This window comes from Lampetra fluviatilis, chromosome 46, assembly GCF_964198595.1.
Source record: "Lampetra fluviatilis chromosome 46, kcLamFluv1.1, whole genome shotgun sequence".
NCBI lineage: Eukaryota > Metazoa > Chordata > Hyperoartia > Petromyzontiformes > Petromyzontidae > Lampetra > Lampetra fluviatilis.
In genome coordinates this window covers 3,293,962-3,305,101 of record NC_136320.1, presented here as the reverse complement: position 1 = coordinate 3,305,101, position 11,140 = coordinate 3,293,962, and the positions used below count along the sequence as shown (strand labels likewise).

Here is an 11,140-nt window from a genome sequence, read left to right as displayed (position 1 = left end):
GCTTCTGATATGGTGCACTCCCGCAAAACATCGCGTGGGATATCAATATACTGCACGTACAGTATACACAATAGGTGACATCTCGGGCGATGCCGAACTTATCTGTGTTCTCAGAGAACAGCCGCTCCCGAAACACGAAACGAATGAAAATAATAAAATAATTCTCACGTTTCGGCCACAACGCAAGCAGCCGTCCTCAGGTGGAGAACAGGTCTGTCGAGTCTTCTCGTGAGAATTATTTTATGTTTTATTTTTATTATTTTATTATTTCCCTTCTACGTGACTTTACCGAAAGAACCAAGAAGATGAATCCCTGCAGTCACGAAAGCTTTAAATCGAAACGAAACGAACGTTTCACACATTCGTGTGTCATCATCGACGACCGGGCCGAGACCACGTGACACCTCCATGAAGAGAACCCGGCTAATGCAGAGAGGCAGCGAGCCGCCTCGACTCGTGTAACTCATGATCTGGGCGGCGTCTCTCGACAGGGCCACGAAAATCGAACCCACGACAGAAAGCGCTCGACAGCCTAGCGGGGTGGGGGGGTGGGGACGACGACACACACCGTTCGCAGAACTTTATTGTGAACGAAGCGTTGCTTGTACAAGCGCCCCTCCCGGCTGACTCGCGTGTCGTGTCCGCTTCGTACGCTCACGACGGTCGGAGTCGCAAACCTCGCGGAGCCGAACCGCGACAGTGGCGCGTTCACGGCGTGGGCGCGAGGTGAGGAAAGGCTGCGAAAAAATCCTTTCCGGACGTTCCAGCACGAACCTGCAAGTGAATTTGGTAGGACACAGCTGTATTTATAGTCTGTCGCTTCGACGACGACAGCGAACTACTCCGATTACCGTGAATCAGCAACGATGACTCCCACCCCCCCCACCCCACACACGCGCACCGCTGAAGCTCGCAACCTCCTTGGGCACGGACGTCACCAACAAACTTTGCCACATCGCCGAAAACCAGAGGCAACCCCGCAAGCTTCACCCTGACCCCTCTCACGCCGAGGCCCACAACTCCCCCGATGTCCGAGCACTCTGAGAGGAGGGGGGGGGGTGTCTCTCTCGGTGTGTGGAGCCTTAATCTGCAGAGGCAAAGCTCTCACGCGCCAGTCGTCCCCTCTCGTGGTTCAATCCTCGGCACCCGCGCTGTTCACGACCTACACGTCCACGCTCCCTTCTAGCGCACTAACAATTGCTGGCTCCGCTCTCCGTTCCTCCGACCACATCAAGTCCGTCGGCGTTACTTATCGGCTCCACCTTGTCCTCTGACAGCTACGCCAACGGCACCGTCAGATGCCGCCCATCTACCACCCCGCGAGTCCACTCGTCACCGATGCGTCCACTGGCTTCCCGACATCGCCAGCAGGGCCGGCGGCTACGAAGTCCCCTGCCGTCCGACTCGCAACCTCCGCCTCCTCTTCACACCCGAGGACCAGGACGATCGTTCCCCTCCGTGGCAGCCCCCCGCCGTGTGGAACGCGGCCATCGTACCACCGCCGCCGGCGCTGCTGCTGCCGCACGTTCACGGTAGCAGAGAGGTCGCAACCGGGTACCCGATACCAGTACCCTACCCGATACCCGGCTACCCGTACCCGGCCGGGTACGGGTAGCCGTTTGCGACCCTGGTGCGGCCGGGTACGGGTAGACCGTGAGTCACTGGTGAGTAACCGTTTGTCATTCATTTCCCAACGTCTTGTCTCTTCTCACAATTCAAGTTCCTAGAATCAACCCACCCGGGCCTGCAACATGGCTTCATCCCAGAGGTCGCAATCAGGTATCCGATACCCGTCCGGGTAGGGTACGGGTACGGCCGGGTACGGGTACCCGTTTGTGACCTTGGTGCGGCGGGGTACGGGTAAGGAATCAAAACCCGTTTGCGACCTCTGCGGTGATAGCAGCAGCGGCGGCGGCGTCAACTCCGCAGCGACTCCGAGAAGGCCCCAAACTGCTTCTCCCTTCGAGCGACGCGCCCGTCGGCTCTGAGCCTACCGGGAGTCACGGCCATTTATGTCCGTGAAATATTGTGCGCGTTATAAAATTGCTTTTATTCCGAATAAAAAAAAATTACATAACACACGTACTTACTGTACATAACTTAACACGTAGGATATTGCAGTCAATGCGATTCCTAATTGATTCTTGGGTTGGGTCAATTAAATGATTTGGCCAAATAGCTTTCACAAGACCCTCCACCACTGACCTGGCCAAGCAAATTCAACCGTCACCTGTATTTTATTCCGACTTTCTGGATATGAATAACTAACTTTTTTGCCCAAGGACGGGTGTATATTGCAGTAAATCTGAAATATTCAATAGAAAAATGGTTCAGCTCATGATTATTAATGGGGGGGGGGGATGGTGCGGCATGTGGAGTGCACGACCTTGTGCGTTAGTGTAAATTTCCACGTGGGCATGAACATTGAGGTTGGGGGGGGGGGGCTCTTTTGCAGTGAGGTCACGGGCGGGGCGGACAGACATTTCTGGGAGCTTATCGAAGGTAATAAAGGTGTTTGGGTTAGATCGCGTAAATGTGTCGTTAACCCACCAGCACCTGACAATCAGTAAGGTTTGTCACGTGACTAAAACTTGCCTCCTTCAGCACATCGGTGTGATGGGAGAACAAACCCACAACATTTACAATTTCAGTATGATGTTTCGCAGGCTACTACAACCATCTTCAGGCGGTTGTGGCAGAATTATGAAGAGGTCTTTCTCCGTCCGGTCTGGCCACATCATTACATGGCCTCACACCCAAGACTCAAAATAACGAATCGCAGGTACGACAGTTACGCTACAGCCCGGACTCACTACCGCCAATCACCCGGGGCTTAGCATCTCACTCAATATTGTCTCGGTCACTCGCAAGACCGGATGAGTATGTAGCGCGTGACTGCTAGTCACAACCGTAGCGACCAGAGGTATACTGGATGTGGTGTGCCGAGTGCGGAAATACTTTCCAAGTCGCTGGCAAGACCGTAGTGGGTGGGCTAGCAGAAGTCACAGCCACGGTGACGAGAGGTATACACTGGTTCATCGGCATTGTCACCACGACCGCAACTACAACAACAAGAACCCACGTGGTCACTGTACGAAAACCACGAGCGTTTGCTGTCGTAATGACCGTAATGTGATCTCCCGCCACGCTCGGCAGTATCACGTGACAATCCTCATCATCATCACAATATCATTATTCATACAACTGATTTTTTTTGTCGCTGTTGCGACCCAACACGCCCAGCACAACAGCAACATCAATCATCACGATCATCATCATCATCCCTACTCGCTTAAACACGTAGTTTTGATGCGACACACGTTTAAGGAAGCATGCGACAGTGATCCCGACTTCCTGGATTGTGACTCAAGATTTCCTGGACCCTGTCCTGATGATGTTTGACGCAGTTTCAAGCAAAACCTCGCGTTTCTAATTGCTAAATTTGGCTGTGAGGATTGCTCTGGGAACTCACCGGCGAGGTGAAACAACAGCCATCGGCGCGTTGTCGAAAGCCGGCACGCGCGACAACTTAATGCGTCCAGTGGTGGAAGGTTCGTCGCGATACCGCCGCGGTCAGCTAATTCGGTGGGGCCTAAGCCAAAAAATCACACGTGAACCATTGCTACTTCAACTACTCCTGTGAAAACTACGCAACACCCGCGGGGCGTGCAATGGTGTGGACGAGGCGGCGGCGACGTTGCGTCAGGAGATGAGCACGCAGCTGCAGCGGTGCTTGTTGAGGTGTATGAGCTGGATGAAGCCCTTGCCGCAAGCGTGGCAGGCGTACGGTTTCTCGCCCGTGTGCGTCTTGCGGTGCCGTGTCAGGTTGCAAAACACCGAGAAGCGGCGGCCGCAGTCAGCACAGGCGTACGGACGCTCGCCCGTGTGCCGGCGCCGGTGGATCTGCAGCGAGCCCTGCTGCAGGAAGCTCTTGCCGCAAACCTCGCAGCAGAACGGCCGGGGCGGGGCCGGCCCGGCCGGCGAGGCGGACGGACCGATGCCGCCGTTGCCGTCGCTGCCGCGCCGACCGGCGCTCCTGAACCGCGCCGGCTGCGCCACGGTGATCCGGTAGCCGGATCCCGTCGGTGGAAATGGCGATTCCTGCGAGGCGCCCGTCGCCGCTTGCTCGTGCTTCTGCAGCCGGGTGATGATCGTGGCGCCGTTCCACGCGGAGCCATCGCGGGTTTTGGGTTCTCTTGCCGGTCCCGCCGGGGTGCCGTAATGTTGGTGCTGGTGGGGCCGGATAGGACGACCGGGTCCCACCGTCGCCGCCGTGCCGGCCTGCTGGTGATGGCCAATGGAGGCGGCGTCGACGGCGGCGGCGGCGAAGTGGTTACGGTCGAAGTCGGGGTTTTCGGTGTGGAGCTGCCCCTCCTGGTACTCGTAGCAGTTCTCACCTTGTCAATCACACGTGGACATTGCATCTCATTAGCAATCACTGTGTGTGCAATGATCCATAGAGCCACAAAGCATCAGTCAACGCGACGCCTTCACACGTCGATTCCTCCACGTAAAAACATAAAAGTATATATTTTTTACACATCCCATCAGCGACGAGGACTTTTGGTCGTGCATGATTTTCAGAACGTTGCTTTAACAAGAGGCAAACTATGGACCAGTTTGAACATTTTGCGTCTCGTCAGCCGAGGCAGAGCGTATATTTAAGCTGGGTTAAATATACGCTCCCCGACAAACCTGGTCTTCACCTGACGACGGCTGCTTGCGTTGTGGCCAAAACGTCGTGAGAATTATTTTATTATAATTTATTTTATTATTTTTATTGTTTCCATTCTACGTGACTTTACCGAAAGAACCAAGAAGATGAATCCCTGCAGTCACGAAAGCTTTAAATCGAAATGTAAACATTCTGCTCGCTTTTCAACTTTCCTCCGGTTTTCTGAATAAAAGCCACATCGGTTGGCGTATTTTGCCCACGCAGCAACTTAATTTGATTGACTGCCATGTGGTGGAGGGCGACAGTTGACACCATATCTACACCACCATCTCTCCGGAAAAGAAACAAATTGCGTACCAAGTCCTAGATTCACCTACTTAAAACTGATCCACCCTGGCAATCACAACCAATAAACCAGCAAGTCAACTAGATTCTAGATTTGAAGCTTTCGTGACTGCAAGGATTCATACTGTTAGGTTTTTTCGGAAAAGTCACGTAGGTAAAAAAATAAAATTAAAAGTTAATAAAAGTAATAATGGAAATAAAATAATAAATCACGACGTTTCGGAGGCAACACAAGTCTCAGTCATCAGGTGGGACCGTCACAGCAAAAATTACTGCATCAAGTATTTAAGGGCTGGTCTTTTGGAATTTTTCCTCACTGATGACGGAGACTTGTGTTGCCTCCGAAACGTCGTGATTTATTATTTTATTTACATTATTACTTTTATTAACTTTTAATTTCATTTTTTTACCGTGACTTTACAGAAAAAACCTAACAGTATCAACTATTAATGATCGCACAAAATAAACATGAATCAAACATAAATAAAAGCCATGCTCGAGGAGGTAAGACTCACAGCTTCATAGACATAGAATCAAAAATCCGCTGCCGAACTGCCCTCTCCTGGCCACTTGGCAGCCTAAGCCGACAACAGTCGGCGTTCCCAAGCAGCCACGCATTCAAGCACAACCCAGGATCAGCCCCACCAGCTTCTGATCTGTGACAATATCGGGCGCGTCCGTGCTTGATCTGTTTGAATAACTTCACAACAACGACGACGACGACGAAGCCGCTCAACCGCAGTGGTCATGCTCGTGCGCTGTACCAGTAGCCACCGAGTCCATGAGTATGGCCGGCTCAACACCAGACTCCATGTCGGTCATCTCGCCTGCACCGCAACACAACAGCCGCAACAACAACAATAATCACGACAACAAACACCACATCAACCACATTTACAGACAAGTGGTGGGAAGGCAGCTAGAACTGGCGGCAACCGTTTCCCAAGCTCTGTGGCCCTACGTTGGTATGTTTGGCCAACTACACATAACGAGACAGCCTGGACCTACAGATCCCTCTATGCATACTTATCAACAGCTTGTGTTGATTCAACGCAGGAGCGGATTCGAAATACAGGGTGTCATCGGCAGCGTCAAGCTCGCTTCAACCATTGCTGGTGAACAGCCAGTAGGCACGCTGAAAGAGGCACACCGTCTGCTTAATTACTCTGCTACTCATATTTTCCACAACGCTTATAATGGTGACGATGATGTCCTCTATTCACAGGGGGCCGCACTCCTCACCACCGCAGGCCGTGTCCTGCTCGGCTTTGAGGCTGGCCCATCCGTGCGCCGTCTCCTCCTCGTAGCAGTCGGCTGGGTCCCACTCGCCGACCTGCTCCCCGGCTTGCGAGCCCTTGAGATCGCACTTGGCGTCTGCTCCTCCCTCTGCCCGATCAAAGCGAACGAGCGATTCGTTAGTGCGCCCTGCTTCGTGGTGCTGGTGCCGTTGCACGCGGCGGCGGCGACGCAGCCCGTTTGATTTTTACCCGCTTGTTTTACGGAGCTTCGTGGTTTCGAAACCGGCAGGCTGCCCTGGTTATTACCGCGGAGTGTAGCTACAATAAAATGATACGCGCCGCCTGCTTCGCTCGCGGTCAACGTTAAAGATCCCGTGACGTCATACAAAATGTCTAGGCTGTTGTTTTGCCGGTGTCAGGGTCCGAATTTGTCAAGAAAAAAAATCATTACCGGCAAATTACTCGATTGTGATAACAGGCGCCGGTCACAGACGAAGGTGCCGAGCCACATTGTGCCCACAGGCGCATCTGCCACTAGGGATGCCCTTTTAAACGTGTTGAGATGAGATGCCATACAAGTTGCTTATTGAGAGTAAAGCACTCGGGAGACGCCTATAAAGGAGGGCAGCTCTATGATCGTAAAGCCGCGAACGCGCAAACTATTCGTAAACAAAACATTGCAATCAACACATCTTTCGTGCTCGATCCACGGGGTCTCTTTGAGAAGTGGTGGCCACCCACACATCCTGCTGCCTCCCTGCGGTTGATGATGACGTAACCAAGCCCCACCCATCACCTCTTATGTAGCGGCACGCGATAGAACAGAAGGGAAACCTTATTCGCCCGATAATTTTTGTGTAAATAATCGGCAGACGACCAATTACTTACACAACCGGCGAGCCCAGCTCTATCGATTACCCCATGGGCTCCGCATTACCCACTAAACCACAAGCGCCACGGGACCTCGTACCCGACTCCTGCTTGATGTTATCGGTGCTCATCTCGGCCCATCCTCCCTGCTCCTCCACCGATTGGTAAGTCTCCACCGGCTCGCTGTCCTGCTCTCCTCCTTCCACCACCGAGGGAGCCGTCGGCCCCTCGACAGCCTCGACGCCGATCGCTCCGAGCGCCGGCTCCAGGCAGCGGAACCGCTGCGCCGACTGCAGCAGCTCGCGGCTCAGCGAGCTCAGCGTGGCCACGATGGCGTCCAGGAGGCTGCCGAGAACCGCGCGGCTCGCCAGCGCCCCCTCGCAGCGGGGACCGCACGCCCCCGCCTCCTCGTTGTCTTCGTCCACGGACCCTCGCCGCTCCTCTCCCTCGTCGTCGCTGTCGCCGCCGGCGCCCTGGGTCGTCCCCCGCCGGCGCCGCCCTCGCCGCCGCGTCGGCGCCAGGGCGAGCACGAGTCGGCGCAGCACGGCGTAGAAGGCGAAGGGCAGGCGGTCGCGGGCGGCGCCCAGCAGCTCGGCCGTCACCTGCGCGTCCTCGGCGCACGCCAGCAGCTCCTCGTAGTCGCTGATGCCCAGCTCGCGCTGCATGGCGTCGGCGAACGTGGGCTTCATGCCGCGCGCCGCCAGCCACGCCGGGAAGTCCCCGCGCGGGTTTGCCTCCACCGCGCACGCCGCCATCGCTCGCCCAGATAGCGCTGCCAACAGTGTGGAGAGGAATGGTGGCGCTTATTCCAAGAATTGCAAGTTTTTATGAAATATTTGTATTCCACATCCTCCCTCACATCATACATTTGACTGATATAGGTCAACATTTTGACGTTCTAGGCGGTCGTTCTAGGCCATTAGCAATATCAGGCATCAGTCCCCACACGGGGGGAGGGGAGTAATGGGTTTTTCTTCGGGGGATTTGGGGTTGACCGCTCGTTGTTGTTCTGGGTTGAGGTGTTTAAGACTGGTCTAAGGTTTAGAAATGGACATCACGTTCATGTGTATTATTCTTCCTTGTCTCTAGAGCTTATAGCTCAGATGCTACAGGTCCGAGATCGGGCCTAATGAATTCAGCCATTGAGTATAGGTGGGTGGGAGGTGGGTTCGTGATTTTTCCACGTACTCAATATAGTTTTCCTGGCCGCTATATTAAAAGTCCTTCACAAAGCGCTCCTCCGTTCTTGGGTCAGCTCCACTTCTCTTAGGGTAGTTTCCACACTGGTATTCACAGATGTATTGTTCATCTTATGGCAAACCCCCGATATATGTTCACAGAGCTCAGCCAGACGGAGATGAGGCTGCACCAAGCTTGGCCCTCCTCAGGTTGGTCATGTAGTGCTCCGTGTAGGAATTTGAAATGAGACCATTCTCTGGCACTTTGAGAGGGTGGATTTACAAATCTGGGTCCAGGTCTGGTTGGGGATCGGCCCAATTACTTATTTTGTTACTTAAATTGTCCACAACAACGTTACATTTACAGTGAGGACGCTACTATAAAAATGTGTAGATCACAGCACACTAAGCCAGTAATCTCTGCTAAATAAACAGTTCCGTTTTGGGGAAAATAGTCAACTTAGTTGACTGAAAACAGAAAACGCAACACATTAATCAATATCACTGTGGCCAGAGAGTTGGTGAATGCACTTTACACCATGGGGCCATAGAAGACTTACATTTTTTAAACTTTTCTGATGACAAGTTATTAAATTGGCATATGAAGTTACTTATTAGTAGCTATTGAATAACAGATAAAAGCCACAATAATAAAACATGGGTCACTACACAAGGCAATTTATATTTAAAAAAATACACGTTGCTGGCACATTGCTTCATGAGTAACAGTCATCAGCATAATCCAATTAGCGGAAATATCCTAATTATTATTGAAATAGGCCTTGGAAGGACATCAAAAAACGTTGGGCTCAAAGGGACTTTCAAATCGTTATATACTCCGTTATATATTCCTGAACCTTGCACGCAGGGTAGAGGAATCTGCAGAAAGCAATTTAAAAACGAGTTTAATGTGTTAAGTAAACGCAAGTGTTTCCTACAGGGAGGCTACGCCGTCTTTGAACAATTGGTGGACAAAAAACATATTGCACATTTGGGGAGAGAGTGGACTTGCGGTTATAATTGCTTGCAGAGCTTTCTCGACAACACAAACATAGAATCACACCGCGACTGTTGCAACAACAACAACCACCACCAACAACGCGGCCCTCATTCACAGCAAAGGCATCAACCCCTCAGCGGCCAAGGGCCATTGCCCGAAACGTCGCCAGTTGCCCCCTCCGATGGCCACATTGTTAACAAACGAAAGCGTCGAGAGCTCCGCGTTGTGCCGTGCAGCAGCAGCAGCATCATTGTGGCACGAGAAGACCACCCAGGCGGCGTTAAAATTGCATGCAACTTGAGCCAACAATCCACTTCGTGTTCGCACGGCGAACTAAACCCTCCATAGGCAGTCGCACGCAAAACACGAGCGCTCGTAACGCGCGCGTGTCACTCAAGTACACACAACGCGTTATTTTGTAACAAACAAATCAATTCGCAACAGATTTAAAAGCAACACACGCGGCAAACTAACTAACAGCTGTGTGGCTGTGTGTGTGTGGGGTAGCCCGCGGTGGCAGAATGGCGTAGGCCGAAGGCTTCTTACCCCCCTCTCGGCCGAAACTCCCACGACCACTTGCAGGCACCCGAGGCAACTCAAAGAGTGGCTACCCTCCTTCTCCTCCTCGGTTGAGTCGCTAGCGACTCGCCCTCTGACGGCAGCGAGAGGAGAGAGAGGAGAGAGAGAGGAGAGAGAGAGAGAGGAGGAGAGGTGGTGGGTGGAGACCGAGGCGCGCACGCCACGGCGAGACAAGAGGGCGGACGGGCAGCCGTGACGTCACCGGGTCAAAGGTTGACCGCCGGTCTCCCTCGGCCCTCCGCCTGTATGTGAATACGGCTAAACCGTATGGGTTGACAGGTATGTGCAGGAGGTTGTGGGTTCGATCCCGACCCCAACGCCTGTATATTTCATAGGCGTAATATTAGTACTGGTAGGAACCTCCTGGTTACACCAGCCCACAGGGGATTATTGTGTCCGTCCGTCGTGATTCAAAAAATGGGCTGGGTGGGGAGGGGCTGGTCACCCCGTGGTGTCCTTATAAAACTCAACGTTTAACCTACTCACGCCGGCTTGTGCCCGCCCTCACAGTCGGGCATATTTGCGGAATACACCACGCCGCCGTTGACCCTGGCCATTGACCGAGCAACCCAACGTTCCTACCAGCTCCCTCCGCAGGAATGTGTTTATTTATAGGCGTCATGTCATGCGACAGATTACGGACGCCGCTGTGGCGAGATGTTAACTACCTCGCCTGGTTTACAGGAGGTCCGTGGGTTTGACCCCGACCCTGATGCCTGCTGTATATTTGGGAGTTTGGGTGGATTTTTCTCCGGGTCCTCTAGTTTTTCCCTCCACATTTAGAATCAACATGCGCTTACTGTATTTGGCAGCTATACATTTACACACGATAAAGTCACTTCGTTTGGCTATCATTTGCGGCCAGGTTGCTGGTGCAAAAGAGATATAGCGCTCAGTGGGCCTTACCTGCTAAAATCAAAACGTTTAGTTTATAGAATGTAATATCTAATGCTTAATAATGTAGATAGTTTAGTCGGCTCTAAAAGAGCATTGGCATATTTTTTTCACACTGGTCAGACGTTTTGAGAGAAGTGGGAGTACACACACTTAACCCCACCACACGTGACCTGTCCATCCACGAACTGTGGTGAAACCATCGACACTGCTGGATGGACAGAGGCAGAGCGTGGGGGGGTGGGGTTATGAAACGTTGCCCCATTGTTTCAACTCCCAGCGCCGTGAGATGGAATCGAACCGGTGACCTCTGGATTGCAAGTTCAGTGCGCTGACCACCATGGCAGCATCCGGGGAAGGA

General features: G+C 52.8%; 1 protein-coding gene across 3 annotated transcripts; it reads right to left on the bottom strand.

Annotated features, from left to right (window-relative positions):
* Positions 1-592: 592 nt before the first annotated feature.
* On the bottom strand, positions 593-10,073 carry LOC144947671 (uncharacterized). Of its 3 annotated transcripts, XM_078876934.1 has the most exons (5): positions 9,853-10,073; positions 7,229-7,900; positions 6,263-6,406; positions 5,785-5,847; positions 593-4,397 (listed from the first exon to the last, which is right to left on the bottom strand). In XM_078876934.1, exons 2-5 carry the CDS (start codon positions 7,881-7,883, stop codon positions 3,703-3,705), a joined length of 1,557 nt encoding a protein of 518 aa, XP_078733060.1. In that variant the 5' UTR covers positions 7,884-7,900; positions 9,853-10,073; the 3' UTR covers positions 593-3,702. The 3 variants fall into 3 exon arrangements, with proteins under 3 accessions (XP_078733060.1, XP_078733061.1, XP_078733062.1); XM_078876935.1 differs by lacking the exon at positions 5,785-5,847; XM_078876936.1 differs by lacking the exon at positions 6,263-6,406.
* Between the last annotated feature and the right edge of the window lie 1,067 nt (positions 10,074-11,140).

Bases quoted from the DNA above. Each gene is read 5' to 3' on its own strand.
- LOC144947671 (XM_078876934.1), bottom strand. From the start codon at position 7,883: ATGGCGGCGTGCGCGGTGGAGGCAAACCCGCGCGGGGACTTCCCGGCG. The intron at 6,407-7,228 runs GTACGAGGTCCC...TTGATCGGGCAG, and splicing joins TAACATCAAGCAGGAGTCGG to AGGGAGGAGCAGACGCCAAG. The intron at 5,848-6,262 runs GTGAGGAGTGCG...GTTGCGGTGCAG, and splicing joins GCAGGACACGGCCTGCGGTG to GCGAGATGACCGACATGGAG.